Below are 26,272 nucleotides of genomic sequence, written 5' to 3'. Positions count from 1 at the left end.
AATGTGTTTAAGTAAGAGATTGCAGACATGATACAAGAGATGGTCAGAGACTGCAGACTGCATTTTTCTTGCACTAAAGGTGCCAATAATGGCCAACAATAAATACATATTCATTTAAAATTGATGATACTAATTAAAAAGTTGAATACAATTATATATAAAAAAATATATTTTTTTTAAACTGTCAGTTTCGGTACCAAAATTTCTATTCGGTGCACCTCTAACTTTAACCCAACAATTCCTCTTGATTGGCAAGGCACTCAGCAGCGCAGGTGGCAGGATGTAACTACCAAATTCTTTATTGCTGTTATCAGGGTCACTTTTATTAAACAAGATTGCTTTATTTAATTGACTGTATAATTTACACTTTCCCTTGCAATAAACTTTTGCATATTATACCATGTACTCACTTTGTTTTCCAATGAACATGATTGCTGTGTAAAAAAACAACATGCACCCACAGATCTTATATTCTTTTAATCCTAAATGTTTTGTCACTAATTCATAAAATATGTAATGCCACAACAGAACTGTAAATAGAGACAAATATGCTACCAAGATATCAGGTTTCTGAAAAATAATGTGTAAATAGAAAAACAAGCTGAGGTATTTTGGATGAACTTAAAATCACTTATGTATACTTCATTAAAAAAGAAACTACTAAAAAGGACTTTATCTCTTTAAAACAGAATGATTTTGTGTTTAAAAAAAAATAAAGTATTGGATTTTTTTTTTTTTTTTTTTTTACAATGCGTCTGTGTGAACAATCTCTATACAATTTCATTTAGATTTACCAAAATTATGGAATAGGAAAATCCACCAATGTATCCAATCAGGAAGGCCCTTGCACTACATCAGGGATGTCCTACCCATAGCCTGGAAGGATCGTGGGAATGCTGTGTAAACATAGCAGTTGTGGCATCCTACATTGACATGTCTGGAGGGATGCATTGCAAACATAGTTGATGGGTGCAGAGTTTGCATGCTAATGAGGTCAGCTGGATTTGACGTCCCAAGTTTACATACCAGGAAGTCATGAACTGTTAATGGAACCAGGGGCTAAGGTAAGGCCTTGTTCTAAAAAATCAAAGAAAGCTTTTATTTTTCGACAACAGAGATTCATTAATGGTATATTGCTACATAGGGGAGCTGGAATTTAGGGTAAAAAAGGGGGGGGGGGGGGGGGGGGGTCAACATGAGCCTAGTACACAGGCCAAATGTTGGGCAGCATCAGATGGTTCAATAGAAACGGCCAACATTTGGCCTGTGTGTGTGTACTTCTGTCGAAGGGGCATAACCGAAAAAGGTTAAGGTCTGCCAATTGGCTCCTTCTGCCATTGGATTACTACTGGGCACTTTTACCCCATACCTGCCCAGGCCAATTTTCAGCGCTGTCGCACTCTGAATGACAATTACGTGGTCATGCAATGCTGTACCCTTAAAGACTGAGCTTACTTTTGGTGGTAATCACAATATGGTATTTTATTATTTGCTAAAAGGAAAAATTACCGAAAATGTGGTGTGCGCTGATGAGATGGCACTAATATGTGGCACTGTTAGGGCTGCACTGAATCACTGCCCTGATTATCTGTGCAGGTCGCCCCTGTGATAATGTGCTGCTGATCGGCTCTCCTCTCACATTGTTAGTGTGAGGAAAGGAATGCTGATAACTGGCATTTCCTTGTTTACATGTGATCAGCTGTGATTAGAGAAAGCTGATCACATGGGTAAAAAGCTTCATTATTGGGCTCTTTACCGAGATCAGTAAAGCACCATGTCCCAGGGACAGAGTGCACCACCAATCACCACGCACCGCGAGTGGGACGATGTCATATGTCATCATGCCAGAATGAGAGAGCCGCCACCTGCCCATCATTTAACAATATGGCGGGCAGTGGTAAGGTTTGCTTATATGCAAATTTAAGTGATTGGGTTTAAATATACTTCAAGTTGTGATACACATGATTGCCATTATCACACCCATGAAAATATTTTCATAATGGTTATAAACAAAGGACTGGACACACAGTACAAGGCATGCGATCTCTTTTGCCAAAAAAATCCTTTGCAGAATGTCCGATTTTCTAGTGAGAGCTCATCACTCCCTCTTTGGTTGAGAAGCACCTGGGAATGTTGTACAGTTCAGTAACAGTGGAATGAACTTCCATTCATATGTGCGGCTGAGTAACATACTCAAAGCTTGCAGCCAAGTACATCGAGGTGATAAACTACAATCCTTCCAAAGAAATCTGTGCTACTTGGGAAAGAAAGCCGCAGCTTTTCAACACACCGTTCTGTGAATACAAATTTGTGAAGCAGAGAGGTTAAGGGAAACACTAAATATGAAAGCATTGAAATAAAAGTACAATTTTGTAGATAAGCAAAATTTAAAGTGATTGCAAACGATCACCTTGTAAAACAACCCATTCTGTTTAAAATAAAATGGAAATACAATACATTTTTGTATAGATAATAAAAAAGGGAAAACATGTATTTATAGTGTTTTTTTTTTTTTTAAGAAGTGATCACATTCCCTCTGTTCTCAACTGCATAAGAGCTGGGGGAAGGTAGAAGCAGCAGCACACTGACCTTCCTAGTGAATGGCTGTGCTACGGGGGAATGTCAAAACAAGTCTGATCATTAGAGGAGAATACACGCAGTTCCCCAGCATAGCTAGAGAACTGACCATGGTGTGCTCTCCTTTTTAGTGTGGTCAGTTTTTATAGGAAAACAGATGTACTGTCCAGGAACCCCAGGGATTTCACACAAAGGAATCAATACAAAGAACAGGAACTTTCTCATACAAGTACATGGTACAGCAGGCACATATGAGGAATATGAAGTGTTGGGGTAACAAACGCTTTAACTGTTCTGCAAAATTAAGCTTGGTTCAAATGAATGTTCCTGATGCCCCCTGTTGTGGATGAAAGTCAATCTTTAACTTAGTGTTGTAGCCTATGCTACATAAAGGAAGCAAAGTCCCTTTCCTGTGTGATTATTAAACAGCATTGCTCACTCTGGCACCCCCACCACTCAAGAGGAACCTTGTATTTTTCAATGCATACAAGGCTTCCTTTTATTGGCCAAGGCAGAGATTGTGCTGTCATCTACCTTAGCTAATCAGAGGAAGCCTTGTAATCAATGAAAAAAATACAAGGTTTCTCTGGAGTGGCAGAGCAACTGATGATTTTTATTAAAGTGGTTGTAAGGTTTTTTATCTTGATGCATTCGCTGCATTAAGTTAAAAAAAAAAAAACTTCAGTGTACAGCAACCCCCCCTCTCAGTCCCCCCTAATACTTACCTGAGCCCCCTCCCTATCCAGCGATGTGCACAAGTTCCTTGGCCATCTGGGACTCTTCCTCTTGATTGATTGAGACACAGCAGTGGCGGAATTGGCTCCCGCTGCTGAGGGGGTTGGTGCCGTCCTGTGGCTCAGTGTCTGAATGGACACACAGAGCTGTGGGCCAGGAATGCTAAAGAGGGACCCGAGAAGAAGAGGATCTGGGCTGCTCTGTGCAAATCAACTGTACAGAGCAGGTTAGTGTAACGGGTTTGTTATTTTTACTTTAAGTACACCAAGAGGAAGTCACCAGGGCAACTGCCAGAAGAGGGCACCCCTTCCTGTAAGTAGCATAGGTGCTTACAATAGTAAAATAGGAATTTAACACTGGCAACAGTGGTGGCAAGGTCATTAGGTTGGTCCAATGTAAGTGTATAAAAGTAATAAAATTCCTGGAATTCTTACATTAAGATCGTCTCACTTACACAAAGAATACTCTGCTGCTTGCAGTGCAAAAACAATACCAACAAATAAATAATTGTTACCCTAAGACAAAAGTCAATATTCTACAGAAGTATGGGATGTCATTTGTTTATTCTAAAGGTTAGCTAGAACAGGCTAAAGAAATACTGATTTTGTGATATTTATAGTAGAGCGAGCAGAACTTTTATTTCTTTGATGTCTACATGCTTTAGTAAAACATATTTTTGAAGATATTTGGCATGTTTATAAAAGGATATCTGAAGGGCATTGATGTCTTCTGGATAAAAGCTGGTTACAGTCTCCAACTCTTCATTTTTAAGGCATCCTGCAAGGGAAGATAATTATTGCATGTCATATTTTATTATTGTTTATAAGTAAACAGCTAAATACATAGATTTATAAATACAACACTATACCAATTATGTCCATTGCAGTTGACAGTGTAGCACACACAGTTGCATTGCACGAAAATGTATCCAGCATGTCGATTTCAGCTGGTTTTAGCATTCCCCCAACCCCTTCATAAATGTCAATATAAATTCTCCACAAAAGCGCTGTTCTGTTCTATATGTTTGAGATTCTTTCTAAATGTGTTTACAGGGTACTGGGGAAAATATCCAGCGGAATCCAGAAGCTCACAATACTTTGAAATCCCAGAAAATATTGTAGAAAAGTTACATCAGCCCTTTACAGTCTTGCTAGCTGAACAGCACGGGTGTGTTTAATGTGGCTGCACTTACTGTATATATGCAAAGTCAAACATCAGGGGTTTGTAGTACTACAAAAAAAAAAATAAATAAATAAAAAAAAAAAAAAAAGGAGGACAACTGGGCCTTTAAAATTCAGCAAAAAACTGCACAGGAAGCAAGAAAAACATCAGATATCACACCACAAGCTCACCCATGGGTGCTCAACGTGTGATTCCCATCATGTCTCTGCCTTTGGGAGTCACGATTGTAACTGTCAGCCTTGCAATGCCTCATGGAACGTGTAGTTCCACACCAGCTGGAGGGTCACAGGTTGAGCACCCATGCTAGCCACTCCTCAATACAAATTTATTTTGCATGTAATACTACATACATATGTGAATTTCACCAGGATCAGTCTATTTAGCGGTTCTGAAGTTCAGCTTGTATTACTGGATACAGAGCTGTAATACTTTGTGTCTTTTGTGTTTTAATTTCCCACTTTAATACAAATACATATATTACACACCCACAGTATACTAAACAACTCTACCGCAAAATGATGCATCCTATAAATTATTTCAAAATTAAAATTAAGACATGATCAGTTTGTCTTAAAGGGTAACATGCCATTGTGTGCAGACACCCTCACCCTGAATATGTTGATCTTGGCCATCCCTCTGGACCCCACTGCACAAAGCGGTCCTGTTGCCCCGTGCTGCTGGTGAAGTCACCCGTATACCACACTTCACAACCCCAGATCGAGTTTCTATCATAATACTCATAATGATATGCACTCATTGGTTAGAGGAGCCATGTAACTGTGCTGACCAATAAAAAGCACGTTTGAGACTTCTTCCAGTGAGGTGTCACAGAAGAAAGAAGTGCTTCCCATGTACTCATGCTTACTAATGACCAGGGGCATTGCTAGGTGGTGGGAAAAAGACTAGGGGCTTCAGCCCAAAGTGCTGTTTTATGCACTTCCATCATATGCACCAAGGTTGGCTGGGGTTCTTATGTGGCTTCTCTTGAAAACTGTGTGAGGCCAGATCAGTTCTTACCTTCTAAATTGCAGTTTTTACTGGAAAAGCCACCTTGGAACTGGATGTGGATTTCAGACACACAGACTTTTTGAGGAAATTCAAGTATGATCCACTGAGATGACCCCTGGAATAAGGAGGAGTACATTCATAAACTATTGAATCCATTATGCTAATTTTCATTGCTTAAAATTATAGTTGAAAAATAAACAACATTAGAATATGCATAGGGGAGTACAGTCCAAAAATACTGAGGGCTTTTAAAGGTAAACTAGATGTTTACCATCAGCCACCAAAAAAATAAAATTAAAAATGCACATAGACATACAAGTAATTTCTTTCATAATTGTATTCTTAAGGGGATCCTGTAAAAATAGAAATATGGGATCTATGACTGTTGACCCTTTTTCCTCGTCAACACGGATTTACAATGTAAAAAAGCACAACACCTCATCCTGACTGTTTACTAAGCTTAATTATAATGAAGAGAAGATATTGCCCACTGATTTCAGTTATACTTTGCAGTACTACCGCATTAAGTGGCTCACCCATTTGTAAAAAAAATGTGGACGTGGGCTCCAGTATGCATCCTGTCTTGGCCTACCAAGTTCTGCGATTGGAGGAGTTCTGGTCAGAAGCCTGACAGGTCACAGGACCAGGCTCCTCCTAGATTTCTTCCTTCATTTAATTTTTTTTAAGCTTTGCATTTTTACCCATGAATACAAAGCTTCCTGATTGGTCGAGGTGAAAGGGCAGGCAGGTGACATCACAAATTAAAGCGATAAAACATAGCGTTAGGCTTTAACCACTTTGCGGCTGCCAGTCATCATAGGACATCCTTGATTTTGAGCGGGGATATCTGAATGATGCCTGCAGCTACAGGCATCATTTAGATATCATCTTTTAGAGCCAGCGACTCTACACTAATTACTGCTTTGTGGTCCAACATAACAGAGAATTTACAGCTGTAAAATACTCACATCCCTGTAAGGAATTCAGACTAGGGCTGCAACTAACGATTATTTTCATAATCGATTGATCGGCCGATTATTTTTTTGATTAATCGGATAAAAAAAAAAAAATCACAAACAAATTTAATGTTCAATTTTTTTGTTTATTTAAAAGTAATAATGAAAAAACTGAGTGTTACACTCAAACTGCAGAATAAAAAACGTTTAACATTAACATTACACAACTTTGCAGCAGTACAAAAACATTCTGAAAAGAGGTGAACTATAACTGTTCAAGAAACTTTGCATTTGAATGTAAAAAAAAATTACATAACATGCTCAGGGCTAAGGCTGGCTCTCTTTTTACAAACGATGTTGCCTGCAGCAGAAAAGAGGCGCTCCGATGGTGCCTGAGATGCACAATAAGGATTTTGCAAGTTTTGCCAAAGTAGGATATTTATCTTGGTTACCCATCCAACAATTCAAAGGGTTTCCCTCCTTTGGAAGTGGCTTCTCAGCAAAATAAGCCTGAACTTCATTTCGGACTTGTGTGAATATCCACCTCTTCACTGCTGCCCCCAGACTCAAGGAGTATGTCAAGTAGATATTGAGATGCTGACACTGTAGATGTTGAAGGCTCGGCATCTCTAGTTACAGGTGACATGGTGGTCATTTGCTGCTGCACCAGCATCTCCCTTCTTAAAGCAAGTGCCTCTGTCTGTACTTTTGCCTGCACGTTTATGATCTGTTCTGGTGATAAAAATGTTTGTCTTCCAAATCATGGGTCCAGGGCAGAGGAAAGGATTACGGCATTTGGGACGTGTTCAAGGATCCCCTTCCATCTGCTTTGACGTTGGTCTGTTGCAGTAGCTTGGAAGCTCTTTAGTGGAGATGATTCATAAGAAGCACCTTCATTGGACCGCAATAGCCCCTTTACCAGTGCTGGCATGGATGATAGAGTGACATATTCTTGGCCACTCATGAATACAGTGCAGCATTCAAAGGGCTTAAGAGCAGTGGAAAGTTCTTCAAGAATATTCCACTGGTCTGGTTTTAAGTCCAGATAACGTTTGCCTCTTTGTGTAACTGATGGGTCAGACAGAGTTGCAGTTACCGGCCACCTTTGTTTAATGAGTCGTTCGACCATACAGTAAGTGCTATTCCATCTTGTGCTAACGTCTTGAAGAAGCTTGTGCTCAGATGTACCCATTTGCTTTAGTTTCTCCTTAAATTTGCTGCTGGCTAGCTCACTTTTTTTAAAATGTTCAACTAGTCCTCTTGCAGCACTAACGGCTCTCTCAATTCCAGAATTCTTTAACGCAGCACCGATCACCAGCTGCAAGGTGTGGTCAGTGCAGCGGATACTGGCCCAGCCATGCTTGTCCGCCAGGATATTTGCAGCAGCCACAATATTTGCTCCATTGTCATGCACAATGGCAATTATTTTCTGAGCCGGAAATTTCAAATTTTTCAGTGACCTCCTCCAACCATTCTGCAATATTTGCTGCTGTATGTCTGTCTTCCAGAGGCATGGTAGTGAGGCAGATAGAAATCATCTTCCAATCCTCCGTTATATAGTGGCATGTAATGCCAAGGAAAGCCTCAGTCGCTATACTTGTCCATATGTCTGCAGTAATGGCAATTCTGCTTTCATTAGCGCCGATGGCATCCTTCACATTCTGAAATGCCTCCTGGTACTTTCTCTCCACTAGTTTGGTAAAATGGGTTCTTGATGGTAAAGTATATCCAAGGTTCAGTACACCGATCATACTTTTAAATCCTCGGTCTTCAACCATGGACAGTGGCCGCATGTCGGTGACTAGCATTTTCATGACAGAATCTGTTATAACTGCTGATTGTTGGGGAGTGCACGGACGATTTTGCTGCACAAACTGTCATGGTGCGCTGTTTTTTTCTGCAAAGAAAAAGATAATATGATTAGTATGCAGGAAAAGCTATTTCTGTGTAACTCACATATCATTTCGGGTTTAACTTACCGTCCTGATTTATCACCATCCACTGTGAACCCCACGTGTTTCCGTTTCATGTGCTCGTTCATCGTTGTTGTGCTTCCGTGCCATGCAGGTGACCACCTTCTTTACAGCATTTAAATTAAAATGCTCCCATGCCTTAGAAGATTTGGGTCGCACACCGTTTTCTGAGGTCATTGTGTTAGCAGCATCCTCTGCCATTTTTATAATTTTTATTTGCAACTAGAAGTAAAAAAAAAAAAAAAAGTGCGGAGACGTGGTGTAATATTATGTATGTATTGTACAGTTTTATAAAAATAAGTGATTCTTCAATATTTCTATGCACTGTTATTCAACACCAATGATGGGGCATTATTCCTCCCGGGGACACCAATGATGGGGCATTATTCCTCACACTGACACCTATTCCTCCCACTGACACCAATGACGGGGCGCTATTCCTCCCGGGGACACCAATGACGGGGCGCTATTCCTCCCGGGGACACCAATGACGGGGCGCTATTCCTCCCGGGGACACCAATGACGGGGCGCTATTCCTCCCGGGGACACCAATGACGGGGCACTATTCCTCCCCGGGACACCAATGACTGGGCACTATTCCTCCCGGGGACACCAATGACTGGGCACTATTCCTCCCGGGGACACCAATGACGGGGCACTATTCCTCCCGGGGACACCAATGACGGGGCACTATTCCTCCCGGGGACACCAATGACGGGGCACTATTCCTCCCGGGGACACCAATGACGGGGCACTATTCCTCCCGGGGACACCAATGACGGGGCACTATTCCTCCCGGGGACACCAATGACGGGGCACTATTCCTCCCGGGGACACCAATGACGGGGCGCTATTCCTCCCGGGGACACCAATGATGGGGCACTATTCCCCCCACTGACACCAATGACGGGGCACTATTCCTCCCGGGGACACCAATGACGGGGCGCTATTCCTCCGGGGGACACTAATGACGGGGCGCTATTCCTCTGGGGGGACACCAATGACGGGGCTCTATTCCTCCCATTGACACCAATGACGGGGCTCTATTCCTCCCATTGACACCAATGACGGGCCGCTATTCCTCCCATTGACACCAATGACGGGCCGCTATTCCTCCCATTGACACCAATGACGGGCTGCTATTCCTCCCATTGACACCAATGACGGGCCGCTATTCCTCCCACTGACACCAACGACGGGGCACTATTCCTCCCACTGACACCAATGATGGGGCACTATTCCCCCCACTGACACCAATGATGGGGCGTTATTCCTCCCACATTGGTGTTTCGGGGGGGGGGGGGGGGAAAATAATAGAGCCACATTGTTGTTTCTGGGGGGGGGATAGTGCCCCATCACTGGTGTCCCTGGGAGGCGCTATGATGGGGCACTATCCCCCCCCTCCCCCAGAAACACCAATGGGGCACTATTATCCCCCCCTGCAGAAACACCAATGTGGCTCTATTTCCCCCCCTCTCCCTCCCAGGAAAGCTAATGATGATGGGGCACTGAATGTTGTGTGTGTGTGCTTTTACTGGGTACAACTTTTAGCCGATAGCCGCTACCTTTTTTCACACTGTGTACAGCTCGGCTCAGTGTCCTCCTCACAGATTCTCGCCCTCGCCTCTCTGTTGCATCAAGGCAGCAGCGGGCGGGGTGAGATCTGTGTGAATGATCATGTGACATCAGCGAGGAGAGGCGCGCCGCGGACGTACAGCGGCGAGTGCGTGCCTGGTCATTTTCATTATCGATTAATCGTTGCAGCCCTAATTCAGACTCTAGGGTCCCCCAGATAGCTGGTCAACTGGACCAATGCGTAAATAGGATTCATCGTTCAGGTAGAGGTGCCGACTGGCCTGCTTTACCTAAATGTAAGTTACCAAAGCCTCTTCAGCAGGCATCATTTAATAAATGCTACAGTGTCAGTTGTGTGACTGGGGCTGAGTTTTCAATTTTCTTTAGGAAACACAAGTATTTTACAGTTTCAATCATTTACATTTTACCATAAGCACTATAGTAAATATAGGTTTGGCTTATAGGTCTGCTTTAAAACAGAGAAAACAAGTCAATAACCATGCAAAAGTTTCAGATCACATTGGTTCCTGTTTTATTAGAGAAACATTACAAAATTAAAATCTGCACTACCTTAGGACAACCATGCAAAATTATACCAACTACACAAAATGCTTTAACCACTTCAGCCCCGTAAGGATTTACCCCCAATGACCAAACCATTTTTTATGATACAGCACTGCATTGCTTTAACTAACAATTGTGCAGTCGTGCAACACTGCTGCACCCAAACAAAATTGATGATGTTCTTTACCCCCCCACACAGAGCTTTATTTTGGCGGTATTTGATCACCTCTGCAGTTTTTATTTACACAAACCCCCCCCCAAAAAAATAAAAAAAGACTGAAATAAAAAAAACATTTATTTTTAACTTTTTGCTATAATAAACGTCCCCCCCCCCCCAAAAAAAATTAATAATAAAAATAATAATAATAAATTTCTTCATCAGTTTAGGCCAATATGTATTCTTCTACATATTTTTGGCAAAAAGTGTATATTGATTGGTTTGCGCAAAAGTTATAGCGTCTACAAAATAGGGAAAAGATTTATGGCATTTTTATTATTTTTTATTTTATTTTTTTTACTAGGAGGTGATGAGCGTTTTTTTTTGCGGGATTGCGACTTTTTTGGGACCAGTGACATTTATACAGCGATTATTGCTATAAAAATGCACTGATTACTGTATAAATGACACTAGCGGAGAAGGGGTTAACACTAGGGGGCAATCAAGAGATTAAGTGTGTCCTAGGGAGGTGTTTCTAACTGTGGGGAAGTGGAATGCCTGGGCGTAAAGAGATTGCTGTTCCTAATCACTAGGAAAAGACAATCTCTCTACTTCCCTATCAGAACGGGGAACTGCTTTGTTTACACTGGCAGATCCCTGTTCTGCCTCTCTATGGAGCGATCGCGGGTGGCTGGTGCTGCGTGCAATAGAGCCACCCTGCCGCAGTATAACTGTGCCAGCTGGTAGGCAAGTGGTAAAGAGTAACTCCACTTTTGTTGAGAAAAAAAACAAAAACAACAAAAAAAACAGTCGCCTCTGGGTGATCTATATACATTGCAAGGCTTTTAACAAACGTTGCTACCTGTTTCTGCTCTGAAGAAAATACTGTCTGTTGTGTGCAGAGTGAATCAGAGTGGGAGTGATTCATTATTAATCAGCTGATGCCTTCGCAGTATTCTGCATCCTTTTAGAATTAAATCTTTGGGCTTATCTTGCCAAAAATGAAATGAAATCTGACTTGTATCTTAGTGTAGGCTTCTGGGAAAATAAGTGAGCCAATCACACATGCAGAAAATAACATTTATGGGGAAGTGCTGTACACTATTTGTGAACAGAACATTTCCAGATTGCCATATTGCACTGAATTTTACAGAGATGGAGATTGAAGAGGAGATGTAACATTAATAACATTCAATTAAAATATGACCTGTGTGGCAATTGTATGTGAGAAAATTATATATATATATATATATACACACACACACACACACACACACACACACACACATACACATATCTATATCTGTAAGTACACACGGTCGGAGATTTTGCCAACCAAATCCGTCAGATTTTGCCCGTCGGATTTAGTCCGATGGATTGTGTCCGAAACTGTTGCATACACACGGTCGGGCCAAGTTGGCGAAAAATCCAATCCTTCAGAACGTGATGAGGTAATTTCGTTACGATGGGACTACATTCAGGCTAGTAGCCAATAGCTTTGATGTAGGAATTTGATCTGAGCATGCGTGGCACTTGGTCCGATGAAAATTCTCTACACATGATCAGATTAGGTCCGTCTGGCCCAATTGGTCGGGAAATATTTCCAACATGTTGGAAAATTGGGTCGGACGGAGATTCGGACGGAATCAGTCCGATGCATACCACACACAGTCGGATTATCTGACGACACGGTCCGATAAGACTCATTCCGACGGATTCTCCGACCGTGTGTACAAGGGCTAAGTGGTTTACCGGAATTATGACTGAAGATATCAACCATAGTCCCAGTGCCGTTTTTTTTTTTTTAGCAGGTGGCTGGCTTTCTCATGTAACTGGTCCAAGCAGCTTGCGAGCTGCTGGAATGGTTTCCGAAACAGCGTGAGGAACGCCCCAGAATGTATTCAGTTACATATTTTTGTTTAAAAAAAAAATCCCAATAAGCATATATTGATTGTTTTGCACAAAAGTTAGAGCCCCTACAAACTATGGGATATATTTATGGAATTTTTATATATTTATTTATTTTTACTAGTAATGGCTGCAATCAGCAACTTACAGCGGGACTACGACATTGCCGCAGACAAATCGGACACTAAGTGACACTTTTGGGGACCAGTGACACAATACAGTGATCAATGCTAAAAATATGCACGTCAGTATACTCTTGGCAGGGAAGGGGGTTAACATCAGGGGCGATCAAAGGGTTAAATATGTTCCTAGGGAGTGCTTACACTATGAGAAGGCAAATATCCGTGTTTCTGCTTAGTTTCTATATTATATTAGATGTAAGTGTAGTACAGGTATTTACAAAAAGTTGTCACAAGAATGTACCATCTGAAAACAATTCTCAAATAGAACCCCTCCAGATGCATATCTAAAATAGTATATATTATATCAAGAGTGCATGTGAAAGAGAGAAAAAAAAGAAAAGCAAAAAAAGCAAAAGAGCGGCAAAAGAGCAGAAGATAGCGGAGGAACCCGGCAAGAAGACCCCGGAAGACGGAAGAAGACCCCCGGAGCTGTCTAATAAAGTACTTTAAAAACCTGTGTTGTGTTTTTTTTACCTGGACTTCTAGTGTTTCCTCAGCAATTTAAAAAAAAAAAAAAACACCCAAGGGCTGAGTTCCCACAAGTGCACTATGTGGGTATAGACAGGGACGAACATTAGAAAGGTTGATGCGGGAGACAAACAAATAAAAAAAGTGTGTGGGGAGGGATGATGAAGAGTAAAAACAGGTAGAGAAAAGAGAAAAAGTGCCCTAGAAAGTTTTAAATCGGGTTTAGGTCAGGTGAGGAAGAGGGCCATGTCATTATTTATTTTTAGCAAAATTTTATCACAGAAACAAAGAAAAATGTGTTTTTTAAAAAAAAAAAAAAATTCAGACTTTTTTCATTTATAGTGCAAAGAAAAAAAAAAAAAGGGAGGTGATCAAATACCACCAAAAGAAAGCTCTATTTGTATTAAAAAAGGACAAAACATTTGGGTACAGTATTACATGACTGAGTAATTGTCATTCAAAGAGAGCACCGAAAGCTGAAAATTGGTCTGGGCAGGAGGGGGGTTTAAGTGCCCAGTAGGCAAGTGGTTAAAAGCACCACATAGTAAACACACTCTACTAAGAACATAGTTAACCCTTTGATTGCCCTTGGTGTTAACCCCTTCCTACCCAGTGTCATTATGACAGTGACAGTGTATATTATCACTGATCACTGTATTAGTGTCACTTGAGATGTCAATAGCATCTGTAAAGATACATATCAGGGCTACATAAGACAGGGCTTGACAAAACCCGGGCGCCAGGTCGCATTTGCGACTAGAATTAGCGACCTGGCGTAGCACAGCTGGGGGTATCCTGTCTCTGTGGACCCCCCCGGCGTGATCGCGTCAGGCCGTACCGCCGGCGGCCGGTAATTGAGCCGGCGGCTTTGAGGCCTTCTGCGATCCTATGGTTCCTTCTGGAATCTGGCGGCCTCTTGTGGTGGCCGTTGGAATGATAACCAGCAATGCGAATGGAGCTTCCCCTGCCTGCCAGCCTATCTCCTTCCCTTTACTTAGAACCCCTAAACATTATATATATTTTTTATTCTAACACCCTACAGAATAAAATGGTGGTCGTTGCAATACTGTCTGTCACACCGTATTTGCACAGCGGACTTACAAGGGCACTTTTTTGGGGAAAAATAATTTAATAAAAAAAAAAAAATAAGACAACAGTAAAGTTAGCCCAATATTTTTTTTTATATTGTGAAAGATAATGTTACGCCGAGTAAATCGATACAACATGTCATGCTTCAAAATTGTGCCCGCTCATGGAATGGCGACAAACTTTTACCCTTTAAAATCTCCATAGGCGACGTTTAAAAAATTCTACAGGTTGCACTTTTTAAGTTATAGAGGAGAACTAGGGCTAGAATTATTGCTCTCACTCTACCGATCGCAGCGATACCTCACATGTGTGGTTTGAACACCACTTTCATATATGTGTTCGCTTCTGCACGCAAGCTTGGCGGGACAGGGCGCGTTTAAAAAAAATATTTTTTTCTTATTTAAACTTTTATTTTTATTATTTTCACTGTTCTTTAAAAAAAAAAAAAAAAAAGTTTGTTACTTTTATTCCCATTACAAGGAATGTAAAAATCCCTTGTAATAGAAAAAAGCATGACAGGTCCTCTTATATATACACGAGATCTGGGGTCAGAGAGACCTCACATCTCATATTTACACTAAAATGCAATTTTAAAAAAATGTGTCATTTGAAAAAAATAAAATAAATAAAATGTCCCTCTAAGAGCTATGGGCAATGACTTGGAGACAGGTGGGGGGCTGAGGGCTATCTTCCCCTCGCTGGTCTCCATGTCAGGCCAGGGACAGGTCCAGATCGCAGTCACGGACCTGGCTCCTAACTTTTTTAGCTGGCTCCTAGATTCCAAGCAAATTTGTCAACCCCCGTCGTACCCCATACTCATTCACATAGGGTTGGGGGCCGGAATCTGGGGGCCCCCTTATTAAAGGATCCGCTTATCGGATTACGATAAGCCCCCCGCAGACCCCAACAACCAATGGCCAGGAAGAGGTCCTTGTCCTCATCAACATGGGGACAAGGTGCTTTGGGGTGGGGGGGCCTGGTACGGCTTTCCCGGGGGGGGGGGGGGTGCTCGCTCGTCTCCACTTGCTTTCCTGACCAGCCAGGCTGCCTGCTCATATAAGGGTCTGGTATGGACTTTGGGGGGACCCCCACATCTTTTTTTCGGCGTAGGGGGTTCCCCTTTAAATCCATACCAGGTGACGGCGCTACCAAGGTGTCAATCTCGCCAATGGAGGCGGCGACATTGATTTCCTTCGCTAGTTCCGTCTACCTGGAGCCACGTTCAAAATGAACGGACTTTACTACGTGCACTGTGGGCAAGTCCGTTCATTTCAAAAGTCCGGTGGACTAGCACACAGACGGGCGGATTGTCTGCTGGAATGCCGAGTTTACACACACAAATCCCCGTGCTGGCTCTCCTGCACGCAATCGCGGGTGGCCATGTGCATCGGGTCCCCTGCTAGTGCCACGGGCTAATGCGTGCACCTTCGGCGGCTCCTAAAGGTTACAACGTACCCATACGTTGTTTTGCGCAGCCGTGCCATTCTGGTAACGTATATTGGCATGAGCCGGTCGGGAAGCAGTTAAAGAAAAGAGGGGGTACAGCAAGTCCAGAGAGAGTAAGCTATGTGTAAAATGAAATTGTAAGGCACTAAGTCACATATTCAAACTAACAAAGATATGCCGTAGCTAGTAAAATTACACTTCACATAACAATAGACTTTGAGGGATATTTTACCTGGACTTCTAGTGTTTCCTCAGCAATTTAAAAAAAAAAAAAAAAAAAAAAAAACACCCAAGGGCTGAGTTCCCACAAGTGCACTATGTGGGTATAGACAGGGACGAACATTAGAAAGGTTGATGCGGGAGACAAACAAATAAAAAAAGTGTGTGGGGAGGGATGATGAAGAGTAAAAACAGGTAGAGAAAAGAGAAAAAGTGCCCTAGAAAGTTTTAAATCGGGTTTAGGTCAGGTGAGGAAGAGGGCCATGTCATTATTTATTTTTTTTGATCTTTAACCACTTGGGTACCGCGCTATTGCCGAATGACGGCATTAGCGCGGACCTAGATTGCCGGGACTACGTCTATTGACGTCGTCCCGGTTACGAGCGGCCTGCGCGCCCCCTGAGGGGCGCGCGCGGCGCGCTCTGTGATCGGCGAGTCCGTGAGACTCGCCTGATCACCGATCCGTGTAAGGGGTCGATCCCGACCCCTTATCACGTGATCAGCTGTCAGCCAATGACAGCTGATCATGTGATAAAACGGAGCCGGTAATCGGCTAGTATTCCTCCTCGCGCTGACAGCGCGAGGAGAAAAAAAAAAAGCCGATCGCCGGCGGCCGTGTTCGGGACATCAGTCCCGATCACGGCCAGCATATCCAGCGGACACCTGCCCCCTGCCAGTGCCTACCTGCCACCCGCAGTGCCATCCTGAAATAAAGTAAGTGCCCCCCTGTCAGTGCCACCCAGCAGTGCCCATAGTGCCCACAGTGCCACCCAGCAGTGCCCACAGTGCCACCCACAGTGCCACCCAGCAGTGCCACCCACAGTGCCACCCAAAATCTGCCTCAAAGGTGCTGCACCCCAGTGCCGCCCATCAGTGCCCAGCAGTGCCGCCCATCAGTGCCCAGCAGTGCCACCTATCAGAGCCACCTATCAGTGCCCATCAGTCCCATCTATCTGTGGTACCTATCAGTGCCCATCCGTGCCACCCATCCGTGCCACTTATCCGTGCCACCCATCCGTGCCATCTTATCTGTGCCCATCTTTGCCCATCAGTGCCGCCTTATCTGTGCCCATCGGTGCCGCCTTATCTGTGCCTATTAGTGCCGCCTTAACTATGCCTATCAGTGCCCACCAGTGCAGCCTATCAGTGCCCACCAATGCAGCCCATCAGTGCCCACCAATGCAGCCCATCAGTGCCCACCAATGCAGCCCATCAGTGCCCACCAATGCAGCCCATCAGTGCCCACCAATGCAGCCTATCAGTGCCGCCTAATCAGCGCACTTCAATGAAGGAGAAAAATGACCCGTTTGCAAAATTTTATAACAAACTATTAAAACATGATTTTTTTTTTTTTTTTTTTTTGCATCTTTTTTTGTTTGTTTAGCAAAAAATAAAACTCCGAGCTGTAACTAAATACCACCAAAAGAAAGCTCTATTTGTGGGAAAAAAATGATAAAAATTTCATTTGGGTACAGTGTTGTATGACCGCGCAATTGTCACTCAAAGTGCATCAGCGCTGAAAGCTGAAAATTGGTCTGGGACTGAGGGGGGTTTAAGTGCCCAGTAAGCAAGTGGTTAAAGGCCTTCATGGGCTAGCTATGCAGTGGAGTACTTTGATGTCCTGCATAAATATGATGTTCTTCTTGAAAGATGCATACATTTTCCTGTACCATTGCTTGAAGAAAGTGGTCTAAAAACTGGCAGTAGGTTTGCGGGTTGATTTTGAGTCCATCTCAACCTGAAAAGGTCCAGTTAGAGCATATTTAAATACCAGCCCATAGCAGTACCCCACCTACACCTTGCTGGCATCTGAGTGGAGCTCTGTGCCCATAACTGATCCTGCCAACAGGCCATCCATCTGGTCCATCTAGGAATCACTAATCTGTCTTCAGAGATTTCTTGACCCAGTCTTGACATTTCAACTTATGTGTCTTGTTCAGTGGTGGTTGGATTTCAACATCCCTTATCTTGGCCATGTCTCCGAGCGCTGAACACCTTGTACTTCTGAGCACTCCTGTTAGGTTGCAGTTCTAGAATATGACAGCACTGTAATAGGTTCTTGATAGCTTTTTGTTTGATTCTTCTCCTATCGTTGGCAGTTGATATGTTTCTTTTTCTCCCTCAACGCGTTTCTTGTGACCCTGTTGACTATTTGTAGCAAAACGTTTGATGGTTGTGATCACACCCCAGTATCTTAGCAAGAGTGCTGCATCCCTCTGAAAGACTTTCTACAGGTTTTGACTTTGCAGAGTTAGTTAAATATCTTTTTTGGCCCATTTTGCCTAAGGAAAAGAAGCTGCCCAAGTATGCACACCTTGATCTAGGGTGTTGATTTCCTTAGGCCACACCCTCCCTAATTATACAAATACACAGCGACTGGCATTCTTAAATCCAAAAAGCATTCAGGTCAGCTTGAAATTGGACAATATGCATAAAAATGATTTGGTCAAAATACTCACTTGCCTAATAATTGTGCACATAGTGTCCATAAATATTTTGAATGTTCATAGATTTTTTCCATAAGGAATGTATTCTATGCGTGAATATGTGCAACACAAACACCTGAAATTACGCCCAGAAATGCTGATGCTCAAACATGAGTATTGTGTGCAAGATGCCCTAAAGTAGTCAGGTCTGACACTTCTTATGCCAGGGTGGCATGTATCCAAAGACTACCAACCCCCCCCCCCCCCAGTTGCTGAACTTAGGTGTGCTACACAACCCCCAAAAAATTTCAGCACACACAGGGCTTACATAACATGCCCTGTACCTCTACCTAGACGTTCTTACTGGCAATTCCCAGCTGTTAAAATGCCAGTGATGAGCTGGCAAACGGTGGTTGTAAAAACTGTTTAAAACAGTAATTACGAAACACAATGTATCATAGCAACTTGAGTTATAAAATAAGTTTAGCTTTAATTATAATCTTACAATAAATGTATGCTTTCTGAAATGACACTATTGCGGCCCTTACAAGCAATGTTGATAAATGCACAACCTCTGATATTTTATCATAGGAGCCATCTCATGTCTATATAATATCTAATAGTAAAACACCTGCCAGACCAAAGGTTACCATGACTGTACCTGATCAGAGTTCCAACACGTCTCATCTCTGTGGTCAAAAAGAAACTGTTTGCCAAACTGCTTGACATCTCTCTGGAGTACTGAGCTCACCCTGCAATTACAGAGATTAACAGTGAGCAGGAAAGTGACCAGACACACACAATGTATTAACTATCCTTTTCATCCAAGAAGCCATATTTATAAATCATTATCAATTGAGATCTGGATGCCATCTGTTCTAACAGGTGGTCTTATGATACTCACTGTACATTGTCCTTTGGTCAACAGAAAGTGAACACAGACTGAACATTTTAAAAACAGTTATACAGTTTTTTACATATATGAATATTAATGAGCCAGAAGCTAAACAAGCTGCTTCCACAATCTGGCTGGCGATTTCTTCTCATTGTGGCTCATTGATCCAAGCTTCCAACACTCAAAGCGAACCATACACAAAAGACTGATCTCAAAGCACATCAGTGCTCCAAAACTGACGAAACCTCCTGAGCTGAACTTTCACATAAATAAAAAAAATGACCATGCATTAAGATTCTAAAGGCTGGCGCTCACAAACCTTTGGCTTATGCGTTCTATAGGAGAGCGGCAGGGTATGACATAAAAAGAAGGGTTCACTGACCCCTATGATGACTGCAAAAGAAGGCCATATAAGAGCCACTTCACACCAGATGCAGTTCCGGGCGCTTTTTTTCTGCACAAAATGCATGCACAGTGTTTTCCATGTATTTCAATGGCTCTAGTTCACACCATGCAGTCAGTTTCCGGGCAGTTTCTGCACCAGGAACTGGCTGCATGGTGTGAACTAGAGCCATTGAAATACATGGAAAACACTGTGCATGCGTTTTTAGTGCAAAAAAAAAAAAAAAAGTGCACAGAACTGCATTTGGTGTGAACTAGCACTAAAAGTAAAAATAGGGTAAAAAGCAGATAAAACACAGGATCATGAACCTGTGCCAAGCTGCAGAGATATCTGCTGGAGCTCAACAGAAAACAAAAGCTTGCTAGGCAGAACAGCACACTTTACTTTGTAAAGAATACCCACGTGAATGGCAAATATATATATTTGCTAGCAGATGATGGGGTATTCAAAACGTACTTTTACCATACCTACCAAGTTAAAGCAGTGCTTCCCCAAAAAGGCAAGTTCTGCGTTAGGAAATGACCAATATGGGTTTTTCTCTGGCCGATGCCGATGTTTAGAAATCGGGGCGGCTCATGGCCGGTATATAATGCCGATTTTTTTGGACCGATATGTTAGGCAGTTTTTTTGTTTTTTTCCCTTCATCTCATAAAATCTAACAGAAACCTTTCACGCTGGGGCGTTTTTCAGGCTAAAAATAGCACCTGTAAAGTGCCTGAAAAACGGCTTCCCTGCAGTCTGTGTGGAAGCCCGAGGGCTCTCACACTGAGGCGATGCGCTGGCAGGACATTAAAAAAAGTCCTGCAAGCAGCATCTTTGGAGTGGTGTACACCGCTCCTCCACCACTCCTGCCCATTGAAATGAATGGACGCCGCTGCCGAAGTGCCTGCAATGCAATTTGGCAGCGGCGCTTCACAGGCACATTTAACCCCTTCTTTAGCCGCTAGCTGGGTTAGAAGTGCCCCACTAGCAGCTGAATAGCACCGCTAAAATGATGATAAAGCGGCATTAAAACTAGCAGCATTTTACCGTCAACGCCTGCCTGCTCCAGTGTGAAAGCAGCCTTAAAAGGGAAGTAAACCCTTCCAAACAACTTGGACCTATAGGTAAGCCTAGATTAAGGCTTACCTGTAGGTCCAAGCAATATCTCCTAAACCTATATGGTTTAGGAGATATTTGCCCGAAAATGGGCACCGCTGTCTACGGCGCATGCGCCGTAGACAGCGGCGCGCAGGCGCACTAAATGCGGCAAATCCAAGAATGGATTTGCCAAATTTGTCGACTCCCGTGCGCATGCGCGGGAGTGACGTCATCGCGGCTTCGCCGTATGACAGCAACGGAGCTGCGAGGCGCGACTCCCGTGCGCATGCGCGGGAGTGACGTCATCGCGGTTGCGCCGCTGTCATTGGTCGGAGCTGCGAGACGCCACCAGCAAGATGGACGCGGCGGACTACAGGGATCAGCGGCGACTTCGCTGGCTCCTGTGTCAGGTAAGTGACACATAATGAGCTACTATGCGATGCGTAGTAGTCCATTATGCTTTACCTTTGCAGGGAAAAAAAGAGGAAGTAAACCCATCAGGGTTTACTTCCTCTTTAAGTAATAAGTGATACAGAAAATGTTTTACATTTAAACATTTATTAAACAAAACAAACCTCCAATCAGTTCACTTTTATGTATAATTTAGATTAAAAAAAAAAATAATTTATATATATATATATATATATATATTATATACACAAAAACAGGTAATCAAAACTTTTGGACGAAAAAAAAAAAATGGGCTAACTACTGTTTTAGTTTTTTTTTTTTTTTTTAAATCATTAGCGCATTTTTTCCCCAAAAAATTGAGTTTCAAAGACCGCTGTGCAAATGCCGCGTGACATAAAATATTGCAACAATTGCTATTTTATTCCCTAGGGTCTCTGCTAAAACAATATATATAATTTTTGGGGCTTCTGAGTGATTTTCTAGCAGAAAATACTGGATTTTTACTTGTAAGCAACAAGTGTCAGAAAAGATTTAGTCTTTAAATGGTTAAACTGAGAACTTCTACACAGGGAGTTCAGTTCATTGATAAGTAGAAACATTGTATCTATGTTTTTTTTCATGGCAGACTGCCCAGAGAGGAGAAACAAGTCTTGGAAGTCTTCAGGCAACTTGCATGGACTAATATTACAGAAGTAATTTGCAAGTCTTTCTGAAGTTATAATCTGCCTTTATCAGCACAATCGGCTGATGCAGATTAATTAAAAAACGCCAAATATGGGCCGATATATCAGTCGACCTCTAACCACCAACCCCCGTCCGCAGTCTTCTGGCACATGTCAGAGGTCCAAGAACATTGCAGGATCATTCACAATGCACAGCACAGCTCACACATGAGCAGTGGGCAACGAACTGTACAGTTGCAAGTTGTCACAGCCGGGTGCCAAGAGTTAACACGCCAGCTCCAGGGACAAATATGGGTGGAGAAAAGGGCTTGAGTGAGCATATCACTAAATCCTGGGACAGGGGAGTGTCTGTCAGTTTTTATAGCTGCTGACTTTAATTTTTCTACCCCCAATTACATATACACAGCATTTATGAGCTCCTGAAGGCAGGGGGCATGGATCTGATGTCACACACTGCACAGTGAGGAGAGCCAAGTGTAATCTGAGACTGGAGTGGAGGGAATAGACACTTCCCCCCTCTACACAGTCTCATAGGGAAACATGAACAGCTGAGGCCATCATTCAACTGCTGTATGCTGGGGAGAAGGTGGGACATCCACAGGATTCTGTGGTGTTGGTATAGAGTAGTAAGTAAATCATGCCAATAACAGGAATGACAGAGCAAACAGAAATCACATTAGGTGTTCTGAGTTGCTACAAATACACGCTTTGTTCCAAGTATGGATACTTTTATACAGTACATAGTTATACTGGTCCAGTTTGGACCAACGTGTGTGTGTGTGTATATATATATATATATATTATATTATATATAAAAAATACACACACACACACACACACACACACACACACGGCCTGTGCCTTGAAGTAGACACTGTTACTCCACTCGTTTCCAGGTCCTGTGCCGATACCAGTCTGAAGCATTCTGAACACAGGTTGGCCACTTGGTAGGGGTGCCATTCAGAGAACGCTTAGCGTTCTCTGATCAGAGGAGGTGGAGAGGTAGCCCTTGTACACATGGCCGGAGATTCCGCTGGAATGTGTCCGATCGGACCGTTTTGTCGGATATCCCGATTTGTGTGGTCTACATCGGACTGTTTCCGTTGGAGTATCCGACGGACCAAGTTTTCCAACTTGTTGGTAAAATTTTCCGACAAAATGCTCCGACCAGACATACTCCGATCATGTGTAGAGAATTCCGATCGGACAAAGTGCCACACATGCTCAGATCAAATTCCTACACCAAAGCTATTGGCTACTAGCGTGAACGTAGTCCCGTCGTAACGAAATAAGTCATCACGTCGGATTTTCCGACAACTTTGTCCGACCGTGTGTATGCAACAGTTTCGGACAAAATCTGTCGGACAAAATCCGATGGATTTGGTTGTCGGACTCTCCGACCGTGTGTACAAGGGCTTAGACCTTACACCCCACCTCTCCACCACATTCAATCATTGCAAAGCATTTTTTGAATGGCGCCCATGCCAAGCAGCCAACCTTCTGTGTTCACAATGCAGAAGGGCAGCTGCAGGAACAAGAAGTGCAGATCACTGGAGTACCTAGAGTCTACTGATTTTAGGCTTCCAGATGCTTCAGCCAGGTATGGCATATACATAGCTCTATTGGTCCAAGCTGGACTAATGCAAGTATGTACAATATACCATATCTAGAATGCTTCGTTAAATCATTGGCAACCAGTTCATGCTGAAACAACGGGATAAGCATACATAGATATATAGTTAGGTTTAAAAAAAAAAAAAAAAAAAAGTCCATCAAGTTCAACCAAAAAAATACAATTCCATATACAAAAAACTAACACCCACAGTTGATCCAGAGGAAGGCAAAAAAAAAAAAACAAACAACAACAAAAGACAGCAAAGCATGCTCCAATTTTTTAAAGCAGGGGAAAAAAAATCCTTCCTGATCCCCCCCGAGAGGCAATCAGATTTTCCCTTTCCTTTTTTTGTTTCTTTAGCAAAAAAATAAAACAGTGGGAATTAAATACCACCAAGAGAAAGCTCTATCTGTCTCAAAAAAATGATAAAAAAAAAAAATTAGTTTGGGTACAGTGCTGCATGACCACACAATTGTCATTCAAAGTGCGACAGTGCTGAAAACTGGCCTGGGCAGGAAGGGGGTGAAAGTGCCCAGCAGCCAAGTAGTTAAAAAAAACAAAAAAAACAAAGCAAAAAAAACATACTCACCCACCCAGCGAATTCAGCATTGTCTGCTCCATTTCATTGCTCCAACGCCGCACGTCAGGTCCTCTTCTTCCCAGGGGTGTGGCTACCTCTTTCTGTCGGGCCCTTGATGGCGTGTCATGATGTATAGTATGTGGAGCGTGCTGGATTATTCCAAATACATGTACAGTGTGGGGTTTAGTGCTCAAGGCTTCCTGGGATGCCATGATGTGGGTATGGCAGGAGAATGCTGGAGCTATGTCATCCTTGTCTAGGCAACAAAAAGGTGACATTAAAAAAAATATATATATATATATATATATATATATATATATATATATATATATATATATATATATATATATATATTTTTATTATTAAATTTCTTAAATTGAATTTCTGAAATTGAATAATAAAAATGTATTATATATATATATATATATATATATATATATATTATATACACACACACACATTTTTTTTTTTTTTATTAAAGCGGGGTTCCAGCGACCATTCCTATTTGTTTATTTTTTTTTGCAGTCATTGAGATACATGTAAAATCATAAATACACTAACTGTTTCGTTTTTTTTTTTTTTTTTGCTGTTGCTGTCCGTTTTCGTTTTAAATGAATATTTATAAAAAAAAGATTGCGGCCATTCCCATCTTACTTGTGGGCATGTAAAGCCCACAAGCATGGATTTCCTGGATATAGTGAATGCTGAGCTCCCAGCATTCACGCTATTTCCTGCGCATGCTCGGTGTTTAAAAATTGTTTTAACAGTAACAATAATAACTATTTGCCAAAATGGTGGAGAGGGAAAAGAGCAACATTAGATAAAGTTGTAAAGGAAAGTGAATATCACTGACCCCCATATGCTGATTAGAGGTGGCTCTCCAAACATAATAATAAGCAATGCTCTAGCTCCTACCACAATCATACAGCAGTATTAATGGGGAAAAAAACGAAACCCCTCATTGCACACATATTATATATATATATATATATATACCTAAAAAAAAAAAGTACTGTAACGATTACAAAGTGCATGGCAGTGCTGTCCTTTACACTTGCAAATAATTCTAACCATTCACCTAACCTGCTCACAGTGCCTGGACATATCACAGACTCCACCATGTTGCCGCTTACTGTACAGGAAACATGCTGCCGTAAAGGGCGACCCTTCCATGCGTTCCAAGCCTCCAGTCCAGGAAAATTTACATAAATGCGTTTCACTGGCTAGTTCACTTCCATTCATCTCTATCAGAGAAGCTATGTTGGAATATGACCATTAGAGGGCAGTGAAGTCTCAAGTATCTCACATAACATAGAGTTAAAGCAATGTTAAACAAATTGATCCCTATTTTAATTTGTACACACACTCTGTGCACTCTTTGTATATAAGATTGAAGCAGGTTGAAGAGTAGCTAAGTAGCAGTAACATAACGTGTCAACGTGTATCTATTTATTTACAGCCAACACTTTTTTTTTTTTTTTTTGATGGAGTAGAAAAGTGTTAGAAAAAAGCTTTTAAAGCAGGACTCCAGTCTCCAAAATAAAATTAAAAAAATACAAAGAATTGCGTTGTTCATTTAAAAAAAAATCAAAAAAAAAATCCTTATTTTGACAAGCAGGATTGCTCTTTATTAAAACAATGGTACAAACCACTCTTTTTGATGCATACATACCTTCCAACTTTTTGAGATGGGAATGAGGGGCACCTATCAGCAAAAGTATGTAGGCATAGGACACACCCCCTGCCACGCCCCCTTAAAGGAGACTTGTACAAAAATAACAAGATTGGTTAAACCCACAAGTGCTGTTTTACCACTACTACATAGCTCCCAACTGTCCCTGATTTGGAGCAATGTCCCTCTGTCCCTCTCCCCCCCTCATTTACCCCTCATTTTGATCTGATCCATATAGTTGTATATAAAATGCACTTTTTATCTTTCAAAAAGTGTTTCCCAAAGCTAAACCTTAAATCCAATTTCTAAATTGCTGTATTTGTAAATTTAAAGGCCAATATCAGCAGAAATCAGATGAAGGGTTTAGCGCTGGAAAACACTTTTTGATAGATAAATAGTGCATTTTAAAAACATCTATGTAGATCAGACCAAAATGAGGGACAAATGAGGAGGAAAGAGGGACAGAGG

The 26,272-nt window shown here is 42.1% G+C and overlaps 1 protein-coding gene and 1 long non-coding RNA gene across 5 annotated transcripts; both read right to left on the bottom strand.

Annotated features, from left to right (window-relative positions):
* Positions 1-283: 283 nt before the first annotated feature.
* Positions 284-25,314, bottom strand: NR2C2AP (nuclear receptor 2C2 associated protein). Of its 4 annotated transcripts, XM_077475458.1 has the most exons (6): positions 25,216-25,298; positions 24,142-24,388; positions 19,127-19,217; positions 5,512-5,617; positions 4,022-4,089; positions 284-2,310 (listed from the first exon to the last, which is right to left on the bottom strand). In XM_077475458.1, the coding sequence occupies exons 2-6, from the start codon at positions 24,342-24,344 to the stop codon at positions 2,194-2,196; spliced, it is 585 nt and encodes a 194-aa protein (XP_077331584.1). In that variant the 5' UTR covers positions 24,345-24,388; positions 25,216-25,298; the 3' UTR covers positions 284-2,193. The 4 variants fall into 4 exon arrangements, with proteins under 4 accessions (XP_077331584.1, XP_077331586.1, XP_077331585.1 ...); XM_077475460.1 differs by lacking the exon at positions 24,142-24,388 and having other exon boundaries at positions 25,216-25,314; XM_077475459.1 differs by lacking the exon at positions 24,142-24,388 and having other exon boundaries at positions 25,211-25,310.
* On the bottom strand, positions 6,584-8,803 carry LOC143974265 (uncharacterized). The gene is made up of 2 exons (XR_013272191.1): positions 8,438-8,803; positions 6,584-8,355 (listed from the first exon to the last, which is right to left on the bottom strand). It is a non-coding gene; the product is annotated as an uncharacterized LOC143974265 (long non-coding RNA).
* Positions 25,315-26,272: the final 958 nt, after the last annotated feature.

Source organism: Lithobates pipiens, unplaced genomic scaffold (genome assembly GCF_037356315.1).
Source record: "Lithobates pipiens isolate NorthernLeopardFrog02 unplaced genomic scaffold, aLitPip1_a1.2 Scaffold_13, whole genome shotgun sequence".
In the NCBI taxonomy this organism is placed as follows: domain Eukaryota; kingdom Metazoa; phylum Chordata; class Amphibia; order Anura; family Ranidae; genus Lithobates; species Lithobates pipiens.
This window is presented reverse-complemented; position numbering and strand designations above follow the sequence as displayed.